At 38.8% G+C, this 27,489-nt stretch overlaps 1 protein-coding gene across 2 annotated transcripts in view; it reads right to left on the bottom strand.

Annotated features, from left to right (window-relative positions):
• Positions 1–178: 178 nt before the first annotated feature.
• The window catches only part of ip6k1 (inositol hexakisphosphate kinase 1), a 49,051-nt gene continuing 21,740 nt past the window's right edge, over positions 179–27,489 (bottom strand). For both annotated transcript variants that reach the window (XM_016509942.1, XM_016509943.1), the window contains exons 2-6: positions 18,470–18,873; positions 7,206–7,410; positions 5,769–5,950; positions 4,180–4,355; positions 179–1,020 (exon numbers count right to left, since the gene is read on the bottom strand). In XM_016509942.1, coding sequence (XP_016365428.1) covers positions 526–1,020; positions 4,180–4,355; positions 5,769–5,950; positions 7,206–7,410; positions 18,470–18,692 — 1,281 coding nt within the window. In that variant the 5' untranslated portion in view covers positions 18,693–18,873 and the 3' untranslated portion in view covers positions 179–525. The remainder of the gene's footprint in view (positions 1,021–4,179; positions 4,356–5,768; positions 5,951–7,205; positions 7,411–18,469; positions 18,874–27,489) is intronic.

Consider the following 27,489-nt stretch of genomic DNA (forward strand, 5'->3'; position numbering starts at 1 on the left):
CACGCTCACACACTCACTCACTCACTCTCACACACACACTCACTCTCACACGCTCACACACACTCACTCTCACACGCTCACACACTCACTCACTCACACACGCTCACTCTCACACGCTCGCTCACACGCTCACACACTCACTCACTCACTCACTCACCCACTCACCCACTCACTCACTCACACACTCACACACACACACACACACACACACACACTTTCTCTCTCTTTAGCAATGCCACACTCTAAGAGAGACCATGACAGCTGACGGCCTGAGTTCATGGTTCATTCCTGCAGTGCTTCAGTGGGCCACATGGTGGCGATGAATCCATGTGCCAAACAAACTGAAACCGTCTTCTGTTGAGCCATTTCTTTCCTGACAGCAGAGACAAGACCCTTTATGGGTAGAGGTCACCTCCATTTCTTGTGTACACCAATCCCTCACGGTTCAAACACACCTTCAGGTTTGTGTCAATGTGCAATCTTGACAAACATCTTTGTTTCTCTATGAAAAGCTGCTGGCTGGAGCTACTGGTTCTCGTCACGGATTTCCTGCAAAATGTCGACGAGGCTCTCCAGTCCGAACACGTATCCGCGGTCAGGCCCGTCGTGGACGGTTTGGTCATCGCGGAAGCCTTTGAAGGTGCTGTGGGCGAAGTCGATCATGCGCACATCCACGCTCAGCGTCTGCGGAGGCGTGTGGGGCTCCGAGGCCGGCGGGCTCTCCACACAGCCCAGCCTCTCCGGCTCCGAGGCCCTCTGCCAGCCAGCGTCCACAGACTCGGGGTCCTTGCCCTCGTATATGATGAGCAGCGAACTGGAGTAGAAGCGGTACGAGGCCTGGCGCTCCAGCACAGCCTTCAGGCTGCAAAGTTTGCTCAGGATGGGCTCGAAAAGGTCTTTGCGCAGCTGCGTCCCGTTGTGCATGAACTGAAAGAGTGCGTGTCGAAATCCCTCGATAGAAAGACTGCGGCCGTAGTACTTGTTCCTGCATAGATAGTGACCGGTGTCCATCTGGTAGACCTGCAGAGCAAACACAGGAGACATGGGGGGCTTGAATGATTGGGAAAACACACATGTGAGGAAAGACGGAAAGACTCAATGTGGGTTGTAATTTAGAGGAAATAAATTGCCTGTTAAATTCGGTCAAGGCCTGATCATGCTGTGTTCAAGCCTTTCTTTGGCTTTTTCTTTCGGCCACTGAGGCTACTCAATGTAACTTTTTATTTATTTATTTATTCACTTTTTATCGCCATGCCAGCATCAACGCTATTTTCATGGCGATCTCTGAATAAATTATACAAGGTATACAATTAACAAAAGGTACACTAAAATGCACACTAGACAAAAATTCTAAAATACTTTTAGGTAATACATTTTAAAATAAATCAGTTAGACACACCTCTGAATAAAACAGTTGTCTATTCACATTAAAAACAGTACAATCCAATAAAATATGCTTCACAGTCTTTTTAGTTTGGCAAGTAAGGCATGATGGTGGTTTTGGATTTGTTTCATATAGCTTATTTTCATGACATTTATCCCATTCCATCTGTCACATGTCATTAATATAAGAGTTTATCACAGGTTTGACCACAAAAAGGAATTTGACACTCGGAAATATTCAGTTTGAGTGCTTCTTTTATGTAACTTTTGATAAAAAAACAACAAAATGTTATTAAGAAGAGAGTGCAAAAAGAATCCACCTTCCAAACTGTGTTGTTACCCAGATACGCTTTGATCAATCTATGGACAGAAATGAAATCCCCCCGTTTTAGTCCCTATTGTTCACACCTCAGTTTTGAAAAAGACTGAAGAAATTTTCTGCCATTCCTATACAGGTCTATATATCGATATCAGTCACGTTCTCAATCGATGTGTTTTCATTGCACCTGCAGGCTTGCATACAGCATGTGAGAAAAAATGCATGCTAAAAAGAGCCAAGTTAATAGCGAGAACTGCTCCCTAAACTAAACTGTGTAAAAGCAAAGTAATAAAATAAAAAGTTATGATTACTTTTTACTTGATGGTTACACCACATGACATTTACATTGCAGTTATTACAGTTTTTTTTAACCGTTGCTGAGACACATTTAGCAGTACTTTGTTCACTTTTTCAGCTTGGCACAGCAGTTAATTTCACATCCAAAATGCACTAAAACTACCAAATCACTTCATACATGCCTCACTAGCAAAGGTTGTCACCTAACAAACACACTCTGTCACTCGTAAAACAAAGACCTAAGAAACACTAACAACACGTGGCATTACAGAACGTTTCTTTACAAAACAAGAATGACAGCTCTCTGCTGTTTAGAATTCACTGCAATATAAGTTACATCCATATTTACAATACAGTATGACATTATTCCAAAGTTCCCGTCTTGTAAAGATGGTAATGAAATTGAAAGGCTTTATATTTGGTATATATTTCAATATGTTAATATAAAGTGCCAATTGGGTTGTAGCTATATAGAGTTCTGGCAGTGATTGTGTCTAAATGAGACTGAATGCCAAACTGAATGGCAAAGCAATGATAAATGATCCACAGTTTAGCCACATAAATGCTGTTGAGCTCACTGTGTGTGAAGAGCTTTGAAAAGTGGCCTAAGTATTGAGAAATGGCTTCTAGCAATAAAACCCCCCCAAACCTGGCACATGACTTCTTAATTTTTTCCCTTTCTTTATCATGGACACTTATAGTATTTGTCATTTATCTATCTGTGTGTGTACACAATCTCAGGCTCTGGCTGGACACCTGCTTTATTACACTTAGTGCTGATAAAAGTGAAATATTACTTGTTGGCTTCAAATCTCTTGTTTTCTCCAAACACAACCATATTTTTTAACATTGATTATGTTGCATCACCTAGTGCTATGACAAAAATCATAAATGCTGACTATTATGTGAGCAAATATCTGCCAGTGGGGTAATAAAAATAAACTTAATAAAAGTTAATAAATAAATAAAAATAAATACAATTCAAAGCAAAAACAAGTCTATTTTTCTTACTCAATTTGCAGATTTTCTTCTTCTTCTTGTTTCAAGCATAATTTTCATACAAATGATTTTCATACAAATGACTACGCTGAAATTAGTTTTCATGCCAATGTAAGGGATTCCTGTCCTATTTTAGTTTTTCCAACTTAAGCCACCTACAAGAGGCCGAGGTTAACTAACTACACTCTTAAAAATACAGCTTCCAAAAGGGGTTCCTGCACTGATGCCATAAATGTACCATTTTGGGCTCTCAACAGAAGTTTTCAGTGAACAGTTCTTATAATAACCCTTTTTTTCTAAATGTGAAGAAAATTTTACATCTGAAGAACCTTTTCCCACTAAAAAGAGTCTTTTGTACAATACAATGGAAAGATTCTATGGATGGTAAAAGTTATTTATGGATGCCAATGAAGAACCTTTAAAGGGGTCATGAACTGAGAAACCAAAATTCCCTTGATCTTTTGACATTTTGAGGTCATTGTGCTGCAAAAACATCCTGCAAGTTTCAGAACTCAAAATTTCTCGTTAGTCTAAAAACAGCTTATACTGAAGGCAGTCTGATATCATTCAGATGAGTCATTTATTTTTCACATTAGCGTTGTGACATAAACTTGTACACATTTACTAGTTGAACTTTTCCCAATCTATAATGCCAGACTAAAATATGTGAAATCGAGTGCAACATTTGAAATATGATCAATGGCAACCTTTCATTGCATCTAAATGTTGTAGGACTCGTCTGCATTTTAGCTCGCAATCTCCGGTGATTTATTAAAGGGCATACTGACTCGCAAAACATGATTTTTACTTCATATTTTTAACACTGCATTTCTAACTTAAGTAACATAATTTTATTGACATTAGTAACTGTAATCAAATTACATATATTTAAAATGTAATGCATTACATTACTGCGTTATCAGGAAAAGTAATTAGAATACAGTAATGCATTATACCCAACTCTGTCCAAGCCTATTCAAACAGAGCGTTCTGATGAGGGCAGGAAATATTACTTCTAACTTATGTTTTTTGATTTAAAAATCTTGATAAAATTATAAGTGGACCTCAGAGAACAATACAAAATAAAAAACAAACAAAGGCAGTTCACACTTCATCAGTGTAAAAACATCAGTCATTGCTGTTGCTCCACTAAGCGTGTCTTGGGTTAAAGACATACACACCTGCATGCCGCACACACGCACTCCTAATGTGGCAGATGTGCTCTGCTCGCACTTCTTCATCTGGCGGGCGGCTTTCTCCTCTGACGCGTCATCACCGTGCTGCCGGGTGCCCATCTTCAAGTCCAGGATGCAGGGGTAGACGAAATGATGGACTACGTTCTCCAGCAGCAGGAATTCTGGTGGAGGTTTATGGTCAAGAATCATAGACAACAGAGGAAACATACATGCACAAGGCTTTTTTATATGGATTTACATCAATGTCTGTCTGAATACTCAATTCCGATTGCCTGGAATGGATGTGTTAGAACCGTTTAAGGCACAGTAGTTCCAGTCAACTTTTATCAGTAAAACAGCTTTCAAACGGAAAAGCTACATTATATTTCTTAGCAGTGCGGCGGTAACAGTGCTGTTTTTGAAGCAATTAAACTTACAGCTTTATTTTTTGTGAAGAGATACTAAATGATAGCTGAAGATTTAATTATCCGGACAATCCCTCGTATTACTGGACAAAGCCATCGAAAAGAAGAGTGTGTGTTTCCCATAAGACCATTAACTTTGACGAGCTTGACAATGTTATCACAATCTGCCTGTCAATCATTTCTAGCCAAAGCCTCTCATAGAAACAAACAGTTCTCTCTTTTGAGAAGCAAACTAAATCATTTATGATTAATGAGGATTTTGGAGAAATTCCAATTAGAGTCTTAAAAACATGAACATCTGCTTCCTGTTGCTCAGCTTGTGGAAAAAATGATCACTCTACTGAAAGAAAGACTTTCCTCCTTTCTTTGATGCCAAATTACTCGGGAATATTTGTGCATGGCATAAAAATTTACTCTTGCCTGCCTCAAGTTTTTGGGATAACGTTTGTCTTTACAAGACAACAAAAAAAAGGTAATAATAGCAGTCTTTCCACTATTGGCTATACTGTTGTACACATATCACTATACAGTTTCTTACACCTTTCTTTAGATGTCAAATTTAAGCACTTTTCAAGCATTTTACCATATTTTTTTTGATTTTGCAGCACTTTACAGCTGTGGTGAATTACATATTTACATATATACGTACTTCATCATATTTAATCAGATGTTACAATGCTTTTGAGAAACAACCCACAAGTCTATGTTTCAATTACTTTTACGCTCAACTGCATTTTCTAGAAAATGCAAGCCCTGATGACATATGACTCATGGAACCATGAAAGCAGAAGAGTGGCTGCTAATTGCAAAAAGATTTACATCATGCATGATTTTTAGTGTTGATGCATGGAGTTAAGGTTAACAAGCTACTGAATAACTTTTAGGATTTGGTCCTTGTTTTTCGTTTTCAAGTCACTTCGTATTGAAGTGGGGACCTCTCTCCCATTTTATGCCACAGGCGAAAGTAATTAGGCCCTCTCTAAATTATTTAATATAAAAAGAAGACTATTCAGTCAGGTAGCGTATTACTGCAATTACAATTTCAGCAAGCAGTTTCAAGCAATTTAATATAGTTGACTGCTTTCCAGAAAGTAAAACTGAATTTCTCCATCAACTACACACTACAAACCAAAGTTTCTGAATAAACTGTGCTGTTTTAGAGCAGGATACTGTAGAGTTTTCTGTCTTTGGAGTCAGAGCGCATGCGACTGAGCTGTTGTTTGTGGCAGCGCAGACTCCAGGGGTTGTGGCTGATCTTCTCTGAGCTCAGGCCGCTGTTGCTGTCCAGCATCTGGAAGGGCACATCTGAATGCATCTGTAGGTTCAGACGAGGACTCTTCAACTCCTGCAGACTACACAGACACACTAATTACCAATAATGCAGTGCAAGTGTGACTGTTGAGAATGTTTTGTTATTGTGAAATTCTTAAAATGAATGTATTTTATATGGGAATGGTTGATTGACAAATACACAAGTTTGATTCAGACAGATTTACTTGTTATGAAGCACTATTTTTGTTATTATCACAGACAACACATTTCCAATGCAATCAGTTCAATTTCAGTAACTTCTCACTGCTAAGCCATAAGATCCAAAGAATATATAATCTGAGCTCAGCTTGATGCTGATTCATAATTAATGTGTTTGGAAAAACCCATTCTCTGAATATTTGTTTTGCCATTTTTCATGAATAGGGTTCACCTTGAGGTACATTTATATACTTGAGGTTACATTTATATAAGAATTAGAGGTTCAAATATGATTTTTTGTATAAATTTATGTATTTTGTTCTGTTCCACCTCTGAGGTCTTGACCTTTGCAACCAGGGCTGCAAAAAATAAAAATAAAAAGCGAAAGTAAAAGTAAAATAAAAAACATAAATATATATATACATATACAGTATATATAAACTAAAAGTGACAAAAAACACAATAAAATAACTAAGACTTAAATTAAAAAATTTTAAAATAAAAAAGGGATTCAAAATTAATAATAAAAATTATAATAGTAATTTGACACTAACATAACACTGTTTGCAACTGTATCCAACAATTAAATCAGACAATGTAACGTAAATAAGTAGTAAAAACTGTAATAAACAAAGCTTAATGATTTTGAGCTGGGTGCCATCAGCATAATGAAAATGTATACCAAATTTATGGAAGATTTGCCCTAAAGGCAACAGATAAATAATATACAGAAGAGGGCCCAAAACTGAGCCCTGAGGCACACCCCTAGTAATCTGAGACAACGTAACGTAACGTAAATCAGACAACGTAACGTAAATAAGTAGTAAAAAATGAGTAGTAAATAAACAAAGCTTAACAATTTTGATCCTACCCCATATGTGATAAGTGTAAAGGTGCTGAGGGTACCCTGGGACATCTTATTTTCTGGTCAGAAATTTTCAATTTCTTTGCTAAGGTTGATAATTGTGTTTAAATACCAGAGCCAATGACAACAATTCTTGATCCAAAGATCTTCAGTCCAAAGTATGGTTATCTATTTCATACAGATTGACTGTAGCTAAGAAAATGATTCCATCTTGTCATCAGCAGTGGATTCTGTTACACAAATGACCAGCATACGGACCAGCATTCACTCACTTGTCGTTGCTGTCGCCGTCGTGAGCAGGTCTGTCCTCTTTGTGCTCGCTGCTGGAGCGGTGGAGGCTACGGCGAGAGTGTTTTCGGCGAGGCTGATCTCTTTCGGACAGCTCTTCATGGTCCAGCCCCTCGCTCTCTTCATATGGATATGCCACCAGATTGATGTAGCCATCAGAGTCACCCTCAAAACACACCAGCACCATACCTGCAACATCAACACTACTTAGAACTTGTGTATGCTAAGAATCCAACAAAGAAAAAGATGTAATAAAAAAAAACATTTTCATTGATTAAGTTCATATGAATTGCACATTATGACTCAAGACTCAATCTATTTCAGATTATGGACTAAATTATTGTTTCAATAGTGATTCTACATTAATAACAATGTGTCATTTTTTACTTCTTGTGCATTCAAGCCTTTTAAATTGGCAGTTGTTTTTAAAGTCCAAAGCCACAGTCATGCAATTTTATGACAAATCAACACACAATTACTGATGATAATTCATTACCAAAAACTGAATAGTAAATATTATCTTAACACTCCTCTATTTGAGTGTTTAAATTCCATTCTGTACATTCTGCCAAGTCCAATCATTATTCCGTACCAATCCAAATTCAAGTTTCGACTTCAGGCCCATGCTTTGACACATTGGTACCTGAACTTATGACAACACTAGTTTGGGTAAAGAGAAAGTCAAAATGTATAGTGAAGATTGTGCATGGAATATAACTTCAGAACACTAATATAATGAAGAAGATCAAACGTTTGAACAGTATATGTGGTATGCTGAATAAAGAAGCTCAGACAGATGCACATGTGTGGGAAGGACAGAATAGCAGCTAGTGGGAAGGGCTGAATAATCCTATCATGCCTCTGTGCTGAAGCTCATTTTTAGTTCCGTGATGCGTCCTCAGTGATGTCAGCCCAGCAACGCGAGCTCATGAATGAAGACTGTGATGATGCTAATGAGCTAATTCAGGAAGAGCTCTGTTTAATAGGCTTTACAGATCCACATCAGCAGCCTTGAAAAGACTTGTGCTGCACACCCGGGCTGATCTGCAGGCTCTGGAGTTTCTTTCAGGCATCTGCTCAGCCCGGCCTTTCATATTACGCATAATTAGGTTATACGTTTTTCTATATTCTGGCTGCTTTTAAAGACGTATCTTTTAGGCAGAATCAACTGCTCGGTGACACCCACAAAGACTTAGAGACAGGGCGTTAAGTAAGCCAAAAATTACATATTTAATTTATAAATGTTTAAAAGGATATATTTATAAATCATTTACATTTTCCTTTACATTTACATTTAGTCATTTAGCAGACGCTCTTATCCAAAGCGACTTACAAATGAGGAGAACAATAGAAGCAATCACAGCAACAAGAGAGCAACAGTATACAAGTGCTGTGACAAATCTCAGTTAGTCTAACACAGTACACATTGCAAGTTTAAAAAAATAAATAAATTAGACCAAAACGAATAGAATAGAATAGGTAAGTGCTAGTATTAATTGGTCAGGTGCTACAGTGTTGTCAGGTGAGACAAATTACAGTTTGTTAACACATAACACCGTGCACAGACAGATATTAGGCTGCCATGGCAGAAGATACAATGTTAGAATATGTTAATGCTGAAAAAAAAAGATTGATGGACAAGTACTTGTTAACAATTAAAGACCCAGCCCAACAGGGAATAAAACCTATGGAAGGATATCATGAATGAGGTATTAGGAAGAATAGATTGGATTATTTTAAATCAGATATATCTCTCTGATTAACTGAAAGCTAATTTATGCAATGGAGAAAACGTGGACAGAATCACGGAACCCAGTCATAAAAATGTAATTTACTGTATAATGCGGAATGTCACGGAATTAGGCGAATTTTGAATGCATAACTCAAAAGTAAAAAGACTGCTATTTAAATTTAAAGTCTGCATGTTCTGCGTTTCTCAGTGAATGAGCGGCACATTTTTCATCTACTACACATACTCAAGTATGCCTGATGTTTGTGATGTTTTCAGTGTCTTCTGTCTCACTATATGAACACACAAAATTCATCTCCAGAGCTGCTCGGAGAGTCACTTCACCAGCATTTCATCATTTAATTTGATTAAACTATTGTCAGATACACAGAAACTCAATGGTCTTCACTACAACCCACCAAAATTAGGGTCTGGTTTAACTTGAAGAAATTATAACGAAATTATAAGAAATTATAGCATTGCACTTCTATATATAATAATAAACACATTAAAACTTCATTTTTAATGAGTATCACACATTTTATTCCATGTTTAATTTTACATTTTCATTTCATTACATTGTAAAATATTAATTACATTGTATTATTTACATGCTTTATGTCTTCATTTGAGTACCACCATGATAATAAATTTTTATTAAATTCTAAATCCAGAAAAATTAAGAGACAATATAGAAATTATGAAAAAATAAGTTCATATGGTTCAATTATTGTAAAAAATAAACTATTTCATTGTAAAATTTTAATGATTATAAAATTTTAATAAATTGCTGAAAAAGATTAATAAAATAAAATTAAACCATTAAAACAGAATTTGAGAAAAACATAAAATGGAAACTGGGAAAAAATAAAACACAGGGCCCTAATTACTAGGGGTGGACGATATAGCCTTAAAACTATATCACGATATTTCAAGAATATTTGCGATAACGATATTTATGACGATATAGAAAAAAAACATGAAACAACGTTTTATTGGTAATTGCAGCTGGCAGGCAGCAGCATTTATTAGTGCAAACAAAATGAAGAGCATTTTCCATCCTTTGCGGTGCGTTAAGGCCAAAGTACTACGGCCGTCCGCGTACTGTCCGCATTACGTCATTTTCGTTATCAGGAGGGCTCGCAGAGAGCCGCGCACCCCGTCCGCGTGCAGGAAATTTTTTGAGACCGCGCGGACCGTGCGCGTACAACAGTGCATGCACGAGGTGAATGTTGAGACAAGAGTAGGTGGTACTGCGCATATGTGTCGAGCTCGTTCGTCCGCGCTCATCCGCGGTTGAGTATACCTTGAAAGCTGTGCGTACGTGGCTGTGCGCGAGACGGAACGCGGAAAGTGAAGTATACCCGGGCCTTTATGGCTCCGACGCGGCCACTCTAGTCAATGCTTGTGTTTACACCAGCGGAGCCGCGGCACGTTTCAGAAGCTCTCCACGCCGCTTCGCTAAAGATATGCGCTTGCCTATTTTTGAAGGTAAGAGTGTGCGCTCGAATATGCTCTAGAACAGCTCTCGCAATACTTTGATTTCATACACCGATCAGTCTGCGCAGCGCTGCTTCAAGTCGAACACACCTATTGGGTTTGTGGTGCTTTTGTTGTGCGCGCTAGGGAACGTATATCCGCCATACGTCATCACGTTGCTATATCATTGATATCATGATATGACACTTTTTTATCATGTACAAATTTATACTGGTATTATCGTGGACACACCCCTACTAATTACATTAGCAAAAAAATATTTAGTTTTAAAACATTACCTGAATTTCAGCATTGATGAACACAATTATACAGTAAGTTACAATGAAATACAATCTGACTAAATTAATAATGCACATGCATTTATTCTATAAAACAAGGCCCACTCTTACTGCTTAAGAAGATGAATGCTTTGTGCAAACTGTAGAATTGTTATGTGTTATATATGTTTCCTTCTGAAAAGCTTTTTGTTTACTAGCAATAGCTGTGATTGAAGGCTAGTTGAAGAGGTGATATGATTTTGCAAGCCCTAAAACTTCTGAAACACTTATAACACTCATCTTTAGAGTTTGTGCTCATCCCACTCTGTTGACATTTGTAAACAATGCCATGTGATTCATAAGGACAGGTCTATTTATAATCCTTGCTGTGACTAGATGAGAAAAAAATAACAAGCTTCGATGTTAGCAAGGCCTGAAATAGTCAGTGTAAGTTACAGATGTCTGGCATGCATTTAGCCCCATCAAAACTCACAGGGAGAAGCGGTTCATATGGAAGGCATGCTGTGAATCTAGAACGTGAGATGTTTTGGGGGGTGGTGAGGGTGAACACAGGACAGATGCAAAAACACTTGAGTGTCACGCATACACATTTCCACTGCAGACAAATAATAGCAGCTCACACTGCCAGTTATGGGCTGTCTGAACGACTCTATTTCATGCTTTAACCGAGCTTTATTATAAGTATGCAAACCTATTTTAAGACTACAACATCATTTCCATGTCATCCCATATCTCAGAATGTCACCATAATCTTATAAGCGTCGAGGAAAAAAAACAAAACAAACAATTCAGGTCCCAAAATAAATACAGCATGGAGGAACATTTACCAATTCTTTTAACTGCTGCATCTGTTTTTTGTCTTACAATCGTAAGACAAAGATAAGAAAGATGCAGGTATGTGAGGTATGGTGAATATGAAGAGATTTTGCAATTCAAGGGTCTCAATTTCTGAAGTGTGTATATGAAATAATAACAACACAAGTGACAAGGGCAAATATTGCCTCGTAGGGCTAGGCAATATGACCAAAGGTAATAATTAATCAATTGATTAATTTAATCCATCTTTTAAAATGTAATCAGATGAAAATATAACAACTAATTTACAACAAAACACTGCATTTTATTTTTTTGTCAAATAAGAATGTATAAATTAAAACATTGATGAAAAAATATCTTGGTTGCATGATATTCCTTAAAAAGAATTCTATTATTACCTATTTCTTAGAGAACTAGGCCTACATTTTAGTATACAACAGTAATATTTCTGTCATAATTTCTTCAAGTTAAACCTGTAAGATTAATCCATAGAGCTCTGGTATGTCCAGAGCATATCATCGTTTTCAACATTAATTTTACTGTGCTCTCGATATGTAGGGCTTGTTCATCGTCAAGCCCTACTCTCTTATAGTGGGAAAAAGTTCATTTCAGTCTGCTGTGACTTAGTGAAGTGAAGTGAAGTGAAGTGAAGTGACATGTGGCCAAGTGAAGTGAAGTGAAGTGAAGTGAAGTGAAGTGACATGTGGCCAAGTATGGTTACCCATACTAGGAATTAGTGCTCTGCGTTTAACCCATCCAAAGTGCACACACACAGCAGTGAACACACACACACAGCAGTGAACAAACACACACAGCAGTGGGCAGCCATTTATGCTGCGGCGCCCGGGGAGCAGTTGGGGGTTCGGTGCCTTGCTCAAGGGCACCTCAGTCGTGGTATTGAAGGTGGGAGAGAGTGCTGTACATTCACTCCCCCCCACCTACAATCCCTGCCGGTACGAGACTCGAACCCGCAACCTTTAAGTTACGAGTCCGACTCTCTAACCATTAGGCCACGACTTCCCCAACTTAACCACCTTCAAAACAGAATAAGAAGAATATGCCAAAAATAAACTAGCCATGGTACCACCACAAAAACACACAACAAAATATCGCTATTGTTATCAGCAAATTCCCAGAAAATACGGAAATATCATTTTTGGTCAATATTGCGCACCCCATAGTCACAACGTAGATCATGTTTTCCAGGGCTGCAACAAAGGATTATACTGATAATTGATTAATCTAATGACTATTAGAAGTGATTATTTCACTGATTAATCAGTAGTTTATCAGATGCTTTCTGAACTGTTTTCTCACCCCTTTGTTTATTTTATTTTGTTATTGAGAGGAAAGCACACAGCACATATTTACATATTCATCTAAATGCCACTCTCAGCAGCTTCAGGATGTTCGCTTACAGTAAACTGCTGCTTGCTTCTTTTTACCCCAAACTGAAGAACGAAAAAGAACTTCGCTGAGATTATATTGGGGCCTTCACACATGACAGCAATTTTTTTTTTCTTTGTAGTTTTGTAAAAATTTCCCACACTCTACTGGTTCGGCGGAGCTGAATTACAGCGCCACACTGGTCAAACAGTGTTACTGCAGGCCCTTACATTATGTCACATGAGATCAACAACAAAAATATCTGTCGACAATTTTTCATTGTCGATGTTGTTGATAATGTCGACTAATCATTTCAGCCCAAATGTGATCAGAGAGGACCTGTGACGCTGAACATCTCGAGAGAAGCAGCACTGTTTGATTTTCATCATTCTCTGGACTCTGGCTTTCCTCTGACATGACATTGATGTCATAACATCTGTCTTCACTGCACCTGCTCCTCAGGGCTCTGTTTTGTGTCGCTACATCAGAGCAACTATACCATAATAATGTTCTGGTCTCCCATGACAGTTCACATCCGGTCTCAGACTAGGTTCTGTGCAGCAGACAGACCCCGCCATCTGACAGCAAACAGGCATTATGATGAATATGTGAGAACCGAGGCCGGGTGTCATAGAGCTGTACATGACACACACAACAGGAACATAAGGATGACAAAACACGGAAATGAGAAGATGGACTGTTTAAATTCTCCTCACTGCATACTGCATGGAAAAGTGGCAAGTGCTTTATCAAAACTGCATGCTCTAATTTGACAGGTTTATATCAGAATATCTATGAGCAATTCTGAGAAGTGATGCATATTGTTTTTTAGAAACACTGAAACAAAAATGTATTAATTCAGTCAGCCAATAATAATAAAATAATAATAATAACAATCAATCAAGTAACTTATTTAATAATCAGCACTCAAATAAAAACATTGTATATAAGTTGTATATAAACATTTAAATTGCACGTAAGGCAAGGTTTAAAAAATTTTTATATCAACTTTTTAATTATATAATTATGTTTCTACTCAAATTCGTTGTTGAAATATAACCATTTAAATGGTGGCTGTAAAACTTGTTTTCATGAAGACAGCAGGTGAAGTACACATTTAATGCATATGTAATGAGCATATACTGCTTATATTTAGGAAAATGCTCCTCTCTAGAGTTATTTTTTAATAGAGTTTTTTTTTTCCAATGAATTACGGACATTGTCTGGCTTACCTGAGATAAATATAACATTAGGTCTTTCCACGGTTGAAACACTGATTAATCGACTACATGAGACATGATACATTTCATTAAGTTGTACTGTTTCTTTCAACATACCTTCTGATGTTTATTGCATGTTTGTTTTTGTGATATAACTAGTAGTAAAGAGAGAAAGATGTTTAGGTCACATGTTGCCTGTACTGAGGCCCTACAGCGATTTGTCACATCACATTAAAGGGATAGTTCACCCAAAAATGAAAATGTGATGTTTATCTGCTTACCCCCAGGGCATCCAAGATGTAGGTGACTTTGTTTCTTCAGTAGAACATAAACAAAGATTTTTAACTCAAACCGTTGCAGTCTGTCAGTCCTATAATGGAAGTGAATGGGAATCACGGCTTTGAGAGTAAAAAAAAACACACAAACAAAACCAAATTAAACCCTGCGGCTCGTGACGATACATTGATGTGTAAAGACACGAAACGATCGGTCTGTGCAAGAAACTGAACAGTATTTATATCGTTTTTTACCTCTGATGCACTGCAATGTCTGAACTGTCTGAACTGTCCTGAGCGCGTCCTCGACAGCCGACGCGTGACACGTCTTCTTCTTGCTTTACAGCCGATCGCAGACTTATAAGTGCATTACCGCCACCTGTCTCTCAAATGGAATCTTTGTTTGTGTTCTACGGAAGAAACAAAGTCACCTACATCTTGGATGCCCTGGGGGTAAGCAGATAAACATCAAATTTTCATTTTTGGGTGAACTATCCCTTTAAAGAGCGTCAAAATAACATTTTTGTTTGTATTTCATTGTAAAACTGACAGAATCTGAAAGCTGAAACTTCATATCCAGAGTAACAAAGTATAAAGCTTCTTGTAATTATTGGATGGGAGGAGCACTACAAATATCGTTTAATAAAGTTTTGTTCACAGATCGTGAACACAGGTTGTCCCGAGTTCGACATATAGCGTCGTTGCGCATTAGTCATCCCAAGTTCGACATATAGCGTTGTTGCGCATTAGTCGTCCCGAGTTCAACATATTGCGTTGTGGCGCATCAGTCATCCTGAGTTCAACATATAGCGTTGTGGCGCATCGGTCATTCCAAGTTCGACATATAGCGTTGTGGTGCATCAGTCATCCCGAGTTCGACATATAGCGTTGTGGCGCATCAGTCATCCCGAGTTCAACATATAACGTTGTGGCGCATCAGTCATCCCGAGTTCGACATATAGTGGCGTTGCGCATCGGTCATCCCAAGTTCAACAAATAGCGTTGATGTGCATTGGCCGTCCCGAGTTCGGCATTTAGCGTTGCTGCGCATCGATCATCCCGAGTTCGATATATAGCGTTGTGACGCATCGGCCATCCCGAGTTCGACATATAGCGGCGTTGTGCATCGGTCATCCCAAGTTCGACAAATAGCGTCGATGTGCATTGGCCGTCCCGAGTTCGGCATTTAGCGTTGTTGCGCATTGGCCGTCCCGATTTAGACATATAGCGTTGTGGCGCATCGGTCATCCCAAGTTCGACATATAGCGTTGTTGCGCATCGATCATCCCAAGTTCGATATATAACGTCGCTGTGCATTGGTCATCCCGAGTTCGACATATAGCGTTGTTGCGCATCGGTCATCCCAAGTTCGACATATAGCGTTGTTGCGCATCGATCATCCCAAGTTCGATATATAACGTCGCTGTGCATTGGTCATCCCGAGTTCGACATATAGCGTTGTTGCGCATCGGTCATCCCAAATTCGATATATAGCGTCGCTGTGCATTGGTCATCCCGAGTTCGATATATAGCGTCGTTGTGCATCGGTCATTCCGAGTTCGACATATAGCGGCGTTGCGCATCGGTCGTCCCGAGTTCGACATATAGCGTCGTTGTGCATCGGGTCATCCCAAATTCGATATATAGCGTCGCTGTGCATTGGTCATCCCGAGTTCGACATATAGCGTTGTTGCGCATCGGTCATCCCAAATTCGATATATAGCGTCGCTGTGCATTGGTCATCCCGAGTTCGACATATAGCGTTGTTGCGCATCGGTCATCCCAAATTCGATATATAGCGTCGCTGTGCATTGGTCATCCCGAGTTCGACATATAGCGTTGTTGCGCATCGGTCATCCCAAATTCGATATATAGCGTCGCTGTGCATTGGTCATCCCGAGTTCGACATATAGCGTTGTTGCGCATCGGTCATCCCAAATTCGATATATAGCGTCGCTGTGCATTGGTCATCCCGAGTTCGATATATAGCGTCGTTGTGCATCGGTCATTCCGTGTTCGACATATAGCGGCGTTGCGCATCGGTCGTCCCGAGTTCGACATATAGCGTCGTTGTGCATCGGTCGTCCCAAGTTCGACATACAGCGTTATTGCGCATCGGTCATCCCGAGTTCGACATATAGCGTTGTTGCGCATCAGCCATCCCGAATTCGACATATAGCGTTATTGCGCATCAGCCATCCCGAGTTCGACATATTGCGTTGTTGCGCATCAGTCATCCCAAGTTCGACATATAGCGCCGTTGCGCATCAGTCATCCCAAGTTCGACATATTGCGGCGTTGCGCATCGGTTGTCCCAAGTTCGACATATAGCGTTGTTGCGCATCGATCATCCCGAGTTCAACATATAGCATTGTGGCACATCAGTCATCACGAGTTCAACATATAGCGTCGTTGTGCACCAGTCATCCCGAGTTCGATATATAGCGTTTTTGCGCATTGGTCATACCGAGTTCGACAAATAGCTTTGTGGCGCATTGGTCATCCCGAGTTCAACATATAGCGTTGTGGCGCATTGGTCACCCTGAGTTCGACATATAGCGTTTTTGAGCATTGGTCATCCCGAGTTCGACATATAGCGTTTTTGCGCATCTGTCATCCCGAGTTCGACATATAGCGTTTTTGCGCATCTGTCATCCCGAGTTCGACATATAGCGTTTTTGCGCATCTGTCATCCCGAGTTCGACATATAGCGTTTTTGCGCTTTGGTCATCCCGAGTTCGACAAATAGCGTTGTGGCGCATTGGTCATCCCGAGTTCAACATATAGCGTTGTGGCGCATCAGTCATCCCGAGTTCAACATATAGCATCGTTGTGCATCAGCCATCCCGAGTTCAACATATTGCGATGTGGCGCATCGGTCACCCTGAGTTTGACATATAGCGTTGTGGCGCATCGGTCATCCCGAGTTCGATATATAGCGTTTTTGCGCATTGGTCAACCCTAGTTCGACATATAGCGTTGTTGCGCATTGGTCAACACGAGTTCGACATAGCGTTGTTGCGCATCGGTCGTCCCGAGTTGCGCATTGCATAGCATTGTGGCGCATCGGTCATCCCGAGTTCGACATATAGCGTTTTTTAGCATTGGTCATCCCGAGTTCGACATATAGTGTTGTGGCGCGTCGGTCATCCAGAGTTCAACATATAGCGTTTTTGCACATCGGTCATCCCGAGTTCGACATATAGCGTTTTTGCACATTGGTCATCCCGAGTTCGACATATAGCGTTGTGGCGCATCGGTCATCCCGAGTTCGACATAGCGTTGTGGCGCATCGGTCGTCCCAAGTTTGAGTCTCGGCTCGCGGACCTTTTCCGATCCTGGCCCCCCTCTCCTGCTTCCCTTCCTGTCTACCGCCTATCCTATCAAAATAAAGCTAATAAATTTATAACAATGTTTTCAGTATTTCTCAGAAGGCGGGTTTCAAGTATAACTCGTTTGAAGTAATGGTGCTTCATATAACATTGTCCAGAGAAACAAGTGTTAATGATAAATCCCCTGTGTCGTTTGTACTGGCTATTGTATACAGGCCACCATACAGACTTTATTAAAGAATGTGCTGATTTTATATCCGAGTTAGTGCTGGCTGCAGATAAAGTTTTAATTGTTGGTGATTTTAATATCCATGTTGATAATGAAAAAGATGCATTGGGATCAGCATTCATAGACATTCTGAACTCTATTGGGGTTAGACAACACGTCTCAGGACCTACTCATTGTCGAAATCATACTCTAGATTTAATACTGTCACAAGTAATTTATGTAGATGGTGTTGATTAATGCTGTTCAGTTGCTTTGACACAATCTGTATTGTTAAAAGCGCTATATAAATAAAGGTGACTTGACTTGACTTGACTTAATAAATGGCCCAAAAAAATCTTTCAAAAAACACTGCTTTTGGAATGAATCCACTATGTTTTTTACACGCTTGCACATTGAGTTGTGTCTCGCAGTTTTTCCAGCATCTTTTTAGACCACGAGTCACCTTAAGAAGATTGTGCAATGCATCTAGATCATCCATCTTACCTTTGTACTCGGGGGTGAACTCCTTCATCTCTGGCGGCAGGGACTCGTAAAAGCGCTGCTCGCGGCTGATGAGCGGCTTGCAGACAGTGTGGTCGTCGTAACGCATCATGCTGGTGTGGCCGCCCACCTGGTGAATGAACGGCTCCAGGGGGACCCCGGCGCGGCTGCCCTGCCCCTGGCTGGCGCTGTGCTTGCCCGCCTCCATAGTGTGCGGGACACACATGGCGTTGGAGGGCCGCGCGGAGCTGGGGGCATGGGCTCGGGCGCGCAGGCCTGGCGAGCGCGGGGTGCACGGGGGCGGCTGAGAGCGCACGCTGCCGCCGGGAGGGGGAGGAGCCAGCACGCTGAGCGCTGGGATGATCAAGAGCGCCGGGAGCGCTGGGGACGATCCTTAATGCTGCCTCCTAGAGGAGAAGGAGAAAGATCGCAATTTAGAATCTAATGAAATAAGGACTGACCTTTTAACATACTAGTACAGTAGCATCAAATATGAAAGTAACCGTACTTGCTTGACGTGCAAGGACATATCTCACTGGTTCCTTCGGAAGATCAAATGCACCCTTCACACTAAAACTTTGTCTACTATATTTGATGAGCTCCATGCACACTGCACAGGTTCCAAAAAAAAAAAAGAAAAAAAAAATGTAGCACAACTGTTTCCAACATTGATAATAAATCAGCATATTAGAATCTGAAGGATTTTCTGAAGGATCGTGTGACACTGAAGACTGGAGTAATGATGCTGAAAATTCAGCTTTGATCACAGGAATAAATTATATTTTAAAGTTTAAAAACGTTTTTTTCTCTATTTTTGATCAAATAAATGCAGCCTTGATTAGTGATTTTTCGATTAATCATTTTTTTAAATGACATCGATTCGATATCGATTCTCAAAAGCCGCGAATCGATCTTTTCCGGGATTTATTTCAGCACATTTAAAACAAGATCTGATTAACGTGAATCTTATCGTTAGTTTTCTCCACTAGATGTCACCCTTATTTACCTTGCGCACGATGTCAGAATTGCGAGAAAAAAGTCAGAATTGCGTGAAAAAAGTCAGAATTTTGAGATATAAACTCACAATTGCGAGAAAGTCAGAATTGCGAGAAAAAAGTCAGAATTGCGTGAAAAAAGTCAGAATTTTGAGATATAAACTCACAATTGTGACTTTATAACATGCAATTTTGAGTTATTAAGTCAGAATTGTGAGATATAAACTCGCAATTCTGAGAACATATCTGTCTTTTTTTCCCCTTAGAATTGGACTTTATAGCTCGCAATTGCGAATTTATGTCTCTCAATTCTGAGAAAAAAAGTCAGAATTGCGTGAAAAAAGTCAGAATTGTGAGATACAAACTCGCATTTGCGAGAAAGTCAGAATTGCACGTTTTTATCATGCAATTCTGTCATTTTTTCTCAAAATTGCAAGTTCACAATTGTGACTTTATAACTTGCAATTCTAACTTTTTCTCAGAATTGTGGGATATAAACTCACAATTGCGAGTTTGTATCATGCAATTCTGAGAAGAAAATTAATAATTGTGAGATAAAAAGTCGCAATAAGCTTTTTTATTTTTTATTCAGTGACGGAAATGGGCTTCCATAGATTCCAATACCAAATGTACTTGCTATTTATTTGCTCCGAACTGGTCGATTCAAACCAAGATGTGACACACACTTAGCATGAGCATGAGCAGTTGCTCAGCTACCATTTTTATGCTGATGACCTGCAAGTTTACATATTTGCTTGCTCTGCGTCTGCTCTTCCTCTTGACTCATTAAATGCCTGTATTGATGACAATTTAAAATCTGGTTACATAATAATGTTCTGAAATTTAATAATGATAAAGCTGAGGTTATTGTATATGGTCCACCATCTCTTTTAAAAAGAAAGTCAGTTTTTCTATTGATGTGACCTTTATTAAATCCATCTCAAACTATTAAAAATCTTGGTGCAATATATGATTCTTCATTATATTTCATTACTGTGCTGTTTGTGTCCATCTTTAGTGTGTCCCATCTATGGCATTTTCCCCATGTCCCATTTACAGGCTTCATAATACTTCCACACAAATGACAATTTGGGAAATTACTGTAATGCAGTTTGTGTTTATATCCGGAACATCCAAGATCGTCCAAAATGTTTGTCATGTATTCAGCGTATGCTGCACAACACACAAGTCATGCATTGTTGTTTTGTGATATAACAGCTTGCTTAAATAAAAACAGACTTTCTGACAAGCAACAGTGACACGACACTAATGGTTGTTGGCTATTGTATCATATATTCACTGTATTTTATGCTTATAACTTATATGCATTGATAAATCAGACTTTGCCTATAAATGAATATTTAATTATTGATAATGTTCATTTTATCTATATTAATACAACCTAAACACATGTACATATTCTGGTCTAGTCATCCGGTCAAAAGGAAGCGGTATTTAATGTTTGATCTCACTGTACTGTATGCTCTGGATCTTCTCCAGTCTAAACACAGAGCGGCCTGCTGTTATTCATGTGCCAAGACTGAAACGAGACATTGTCAGTGTTCAAAGCTCTCATACCATCACTACTGTAGGAAACAGTACGCACTTAGATAGAGGGGCCGAGTAGGTTGAGGTGTACAGTACTATCTAGTGGTCAACCGATATTGGTTTTTTGACAGCCGATGCCGATATCTTGGAAAGCAGGGTGGTCGATGGCCGATATAAAGCCGATATAATTTTCTTTATTTTAATTAATATTTAAGAAATGTGAAATAATTTGAAAATGGATTACAAAATAAATGTTTAATTAAATAAACATACTTATACTTTAGATGACAAAGTATTTTTCACAAATAAACAAATATTACGACCGTTACGCAGAGCACACGCAATCATGCAGGATACAAACGCACACTTCACAAGATCTCACAGCTGGATCCGACTAAGTTTGCAAGGTTTGTGAAATATCAAAGTGCCTTTTTGTTTCAAAGACATATGGCATTATTTTTTTTCCATAAATGCATATTTGCTGAATGCTGACGGCAAACAAGAAAGTATTATAATGTTTGCCTTTCTATTACTAATAATATAAAAGCAATCGTTATGATACTTTTTGTATACATTTTAATTCCTTTGTTTAACCGTTCTATCGGATTATTAGACAGACTTCTATCCGTATTTAGACAGAACTGTTAACGACGACAGCGAACAAGAGGGAGAATGTGAGCACTGTGTGCTCAGGCGCTGCCGTTCTCAGCGCCGTCAAAATAAAAGTCCCGCCTCGAACGCATCGGCCAAACAGGAAAACTTATCGGCCGATGCCGATATTTAAAAAAATGGCAAATATCGGCCGATATATCGGCCTTGGCGATATATTGGGCGACCACTAGTACTATCAGGGATGCGATCAATTGCTTTTTATTTATTTCAAAATAAAACCATTACAGTCAATTATACAATAAAATCACCCCCTTCTCAATGTAGTATTTTGACAAATGCATACTTGAATAGGAAGAGCATGCTGTCCTTTCAGCAGAGTGGGACCAGCACTTAAAGAACCAGAGCGGAAGTACATTTATCAATGCTGCTGAATGACACTAGTACTGATCAATACCCATTTATTAATAATATGATGATGAGCTGTTCAATATTCAAATAATAACACTAAAAACAACAGTATCAGTGTAAAACACATAGAACTCCAGGTATACTGTTGTTTCTTGCTGGCCTACTAATAAGCTGCTAATTGGACATGCTGGTACTCATTACTGATTGGAGCCACTCAGGGAAAGTAGAACGAAGCTATATGACGCCTCAGGCTTCTCAACAGGACATGAGGGAGAGCGACCCCATTTATAATGCTTTATATGCCCTACGCATCCCATACAAACTGAGGACGACAACTACAGACCTGATCTGTTTCAGTTCAGCTTTTCTTACATAACCTCACACATCTGCTTAGGCCTGTCAGGATAACTACTTTTTGTTGGGCGATAGACTGCCCCAGAAATAAATGATATTATTGTCATTTTAGGACCATTTTATGCCACTGACTTTAAATTATAAATAAACAAAAACAAATAAATCAAAATCAAACCTTTGAGGACAAAAAACATGAGGACAAAAAATCCCAGATTTAACCGTTTTGCTCCTATAGTGTGTGGTGTGCCGCAAATCTGACAAGACAATCTTTAGAACCACCAAGATAACCGAGACTAGGGATGCACCGAAATGAAAATTCTGGGCCGAAGTCGAAACCGAACAAAATGAAACACTGGGCCGAAGGCTGAATATCGAACACAGTTTTTCGAGGTTTTTTCCCCATGTATTCTTGCCAATTTGTTTTCACCATTGCATAAATTAAACAGCCAAAATGTGCTTTTTACTGTTTTGTCTTGCTTTTCAAAGAGGAAAATCAATTACAAAACAACAATTAAAAAAATATTTAACACTGAACATTTTTAACATTCTAGCAGACACTATACCAACAAAGCACAATTTAACTTAAAATTAATGAGTTAGCAAAATAATATTTTTTGCCCATCAGACCCCCTTCTGGAATCAGGCATGTATTTTTTACTGTACAATTAAAAGCAGCCTTGCTGAGAAGAGACTTCTTTTAAAACATTAGAAAATATTACAGGTCCTAATTTGAACACTATGTGTGAATGTTATTAACAGAGCTGTTGTAATATTATTATCATTATTATTGTCTTACTTTTTATTTTATTTTACAGAACAACAGTAAAATTACAATACTAACATTTATGAATGTTGATAAGAGTTCTTGCTTTTTCTCAACTTTTATTTTGGCGGAAACGCGCAGGAAGACCTCAATGCTTATTTTTGTTGACAGCAGATTTATAAATGAGTCTCATTACGAATACGTCGTACGTATCGCATTGTCACATGACTTGTAAAAATTCATAAAACTGTGACTGAGCAACTGACGACTGTATCAGCGCAGATTTTCCTCGTACTTTGAACTTTGAACCCTGGTTAACAAGCAGATCTGCTGCGAGTTCGTGCAGCGCTGTCAGAATACATGCAATGCGTGCTTGTATTAGAAAACATAACGTTCTGCAGTTTATTTACTAATTGTTTAAGGCCATTTCATGATTTCAATCATCATACAGTAAACCAGCAACAATCACCCCTTCCTCTTCTCATCGAAGACATGCGATGCAGTCCTAAACAGTCTCTCGCTGTCGGTGCTTGTAATGATTTTTGCGTCTTTCTCGGACAGTTTAAATGCTTCCACACTGCTGACATGTGTGCTGCATAATAAAGAATCCGCAGACAATATTATTCTGTTTATTATACGTGCGCTGCATTTATATCGTTTGCCCTTTAAATGCTGGAGCTCTTTAAAGCAGGATGGATTCTGATTGGCTATCAATGTTTTTATTGTTCATGAGCTGGAAAATCATTCTGAAAGTGATTTTAGAACTCTGTGCCATTGTTGTTATAGTTGTGGTGTGAGCTCCACTACTCTCATAGAATTAGAATGATTATTAAAGTTATCATTACAGATATTGTATATTGTGTGATACTGTAAGTCAGTAAAGTAATTATAGCACCAGACCTACATCTGCTAGCCAGACTTATGATCAAAACATGCAGTGGGATGCTTTGGGTTAATATCTATAAAATATAAAACAGCGGCACTACTGATACTGTGATCTTACTCCTGCAATTCAACAGAGCTCAGACTCCCCACATCACAAGAGACAGAGCCATTATGGGTTGTGAGTGACACCCTGCAGCGAGAAAGATATCTATTATTTCCATCTATTTTTGACCTAAATAGCCTTCAGAGTCTAGAAACTTGCAACCAGCAAATCTAAATACACACTGCAAAGGTTGGGAAGTGACAGCTGCTTTAAAAATGTGAAATCATGAAGTTATTGTACAGTGTGTGCTGTACTAGGGGTTGCACTGACTAATCAAATAGTTCTACTAATTCATAGTTGACTGGCACAGAGACCTGAAGGGCAAAACAGCCATAGAACTGAAAATATGTTTGTTTTTCCCTCTAGAACGGTAAATTTTCTATCTGTTTCAAGCCATGCATCTCTAGATCGCTTCTCAAAAGAAGAAAAACGGCATATGTTTGCACAGAATTTTTGGAACTTTTTCTTTGAAATTGTCTCCAGTGTTCTTAAAGGACAAATCTGTCCTTTAATTGCCATTTTTTGGTTTCATCTCAGCGTCACCCTCTGAACCATAAACAAGGTAGTGTTGTGGTGTGTGTTGCACAACCCCCTTCTATATCAGTGTGGCTTAAGGATTGAACCTTCTTTTTAAAACTTGAAAAAGTATAACATCAGAGGCAAGGGGAATACTTTTTTGAAAAATTCATTACCTACTTTAATGATATACATACCCTGGAGGTGGATAGAGGGGATATAATTATTTTTCTCCTTTACTACTTTGAGGAGTAGTTTCGTATTATTATTATTGTTATTTTAATTTATCATTATAATTGATTCAATTTATTAATTTTTGTATGTATATTTTATTTTCTTTCTTTCTTTCTTTATTTACATATTAATTTATTATTCTTTTTTCCCTGTGTAGTTGAACCTTTTTCAGATGTCCTGTTGTTGGAGTAGTTGGGGATCATTAATGGGGTTGCGTAGGATGTGAACGTTATAAAATGTAAAAGTGCAATTTTGCAATAAAAGTTCAATGGCCAAAAAAACAAACAAAAGAAAAACAAACAATTTGCAAGTTCTGGGCACTCTGGGTACTAAGACTAAACTTGACTAAAATTCAGTCAAATTCACTATACACCTTATTGATTATGCACACTATATACAGTAATCGGCAAGCAAATGAGCCCAGAATATGAAAAACGCAGTGCCCTAAATTGTATAGTTTGTAAGTCAATTGTAAGTCATTTTTTTGTGATTCTTTGTGATTTTCTACATAAAATCATCCTTCATAAGGTAAAGAACATTCTGTGAAAATGCAACCTTTATATCTTTAATATTGACCGAGTAAGGCCATGTCAAAGATTGAAATTATAGTGAAATTAATGGGTGAAATCAAACTTTGATGCGTGTTATCTCATAATTAAATTTTGAGACTTTAGCCTGGATTTCACAGAGAGGGTCACAATTTTGCACTTCAGCTTCTCATCTTATTTTCTGTCCAATCAGATGCTCTCTAGAATCTGAAGCCTCCCACCCAAAATATTCAGTAAACACACCTGCGCAGGCCTGCAAACATAAACACGCTGCAAACTCCTCCACCTGCACTTCACCATGTCCAGTTATAAAGACAAAGAAAAAAGAAAAGAAATGGAATGACATGAGGCAGAATTTTGTCTTTTCGCTTTAATACTCAACACATGAAAACCAAACTCAGCCAGTATTTATTTCAGAACAACTAGGGAACTTTGAAGGCTGGCTCATCTGCCAAATGTTGTTTGGAAAGAGACTCACAAACGACATTAATCTGCTTAGACTTTCCACCGTGCCTGAATGGAGACTGTCCCCACAGTAAATGAGATTTGTAGGGCTCGTCTGCTTACATCACTCGTCTCTGTATCAGTACAAGCATCAGCTTTAGTGGCTATTTAAGGGCTCATCTTCACTCAACTGAGCATTCATTCATTCAGCCTTCTGCTTTATTAGCCAAAACCTCTTTGAAGGGCTGTGCACCAATTATTAAACATGAGAAAAAAATCCCAATGATATAAAAGCACATCAAAGACAAATTATGCCCTAATCTTAAGATTATTTGACCTTGACCTTGATCAAATAATTTTTCAAGTCTGATCAGGTGAGTTACAATTGCATTTCAGCGTCGATTTTATTACAATTGAAGACGTACTGTAAAACTCAAAGAATGCTTTAGCTTTAGCAGGAAAGAACAAAGCTGCAGCAATATTTGTAAACATTACAAGACTGACATATTGACTAACATATTGTCATAGGAATGATTTGTTTGTAAACAAACACAAAGCCATTCTGAACTTAGATGAATGTTTTATATCCTTATATATTACAACACAGCCCAGACTATTCACTAAACAGCAGCTGTGCCACTTTTGCGCATGCTATCACAGAGCAAAACACTCTCATTCACCAAACACCCACACTTCAGTTTGAGCAGGCGCTACACATGCAAACAAACAACACCATCACTGAGCGCAATTCAATCTCAGTGACCAGATATTTCCTTTATCCCTCTGGGGTCTGATGGGGTTTCTGGGCCCTGGAGAAGTTTTGACATCCCCTGACATTTGTGCTTTTCTCAGTTTCTTACAAGCATATTCACGGCTAAAGTCTGATTACACTGTAATCAACAGAAACTGGGTTACAATAATATGTGAGCAGCATGAACTTTGTGTTTTTAAACAGAGGTTGCATTAAGGCTTGTTCACACCGGGACGAATATCGCGCGCGATAAAAGCGTAATTTTTAAAAAACCGCCTCGGGCTCGTTTTTTTGGTTTGACGCGCCGCGTTAAAAACTGGCCGACCAATGAGATTGGTGCTTTTGTTTACATGCCTGGAGCTGCTGAAGTTACAGTAAAACACGACTTGGTGGTGCTAGGTATTTCTGTTTTTTATTAAGCGCCATCTAATGTCAGGGAGTAAATTTGCACGTTCACTCGGCTCATCGCCAGCGAAAATCGCTTGGGTATGAACACAAAAGACGTGTCGAAAAACGTCAGCGATAAGCGTGCGCAATAATAATCCCAGTGTGTACGAGGCTTTAGACTTTAACATTCGGGTCGTAAAAATTCCGTCAAAATCTATCATTACTGCACTTTTAATTTTCATATTTTAATTATATTAACACATTTAATTGCTTGTATTTTTGTTGACATTTTCATTTTTAATAATGAACCTACAGGACGAGCATATAGCCTTATGCATTTATTTATGAAGAGAACAGATGAACAAAGACTGTGTGTCACTTTTCATGTTCAACACCCCGCAGTGACAGCGAAGGCCACTAAAAACAACTAAATATGCTAGGGCTGGGTAAAACAAATCGATTTCTCGATTTTAAT

This window comes from Sinocyclocheilus rhinocerous, unplaced genomic scaffold (genome assembly GCF_001515625.1).
Source record: "Sinocyclocheilus rhinocerous isolate Xijiao unplaced genomic scaffold, SAMN03320098_v1.1 scaffold3797, whole genome shotgun sequence".
Classification (NCBI taxonomy): Eukaryota; Metazoa; Chordata; class Actinopteri; order Cypriniformes; family Cyprinidae; genus Sinocyclocheilus; species Sinocyclocheilus rhinocerous.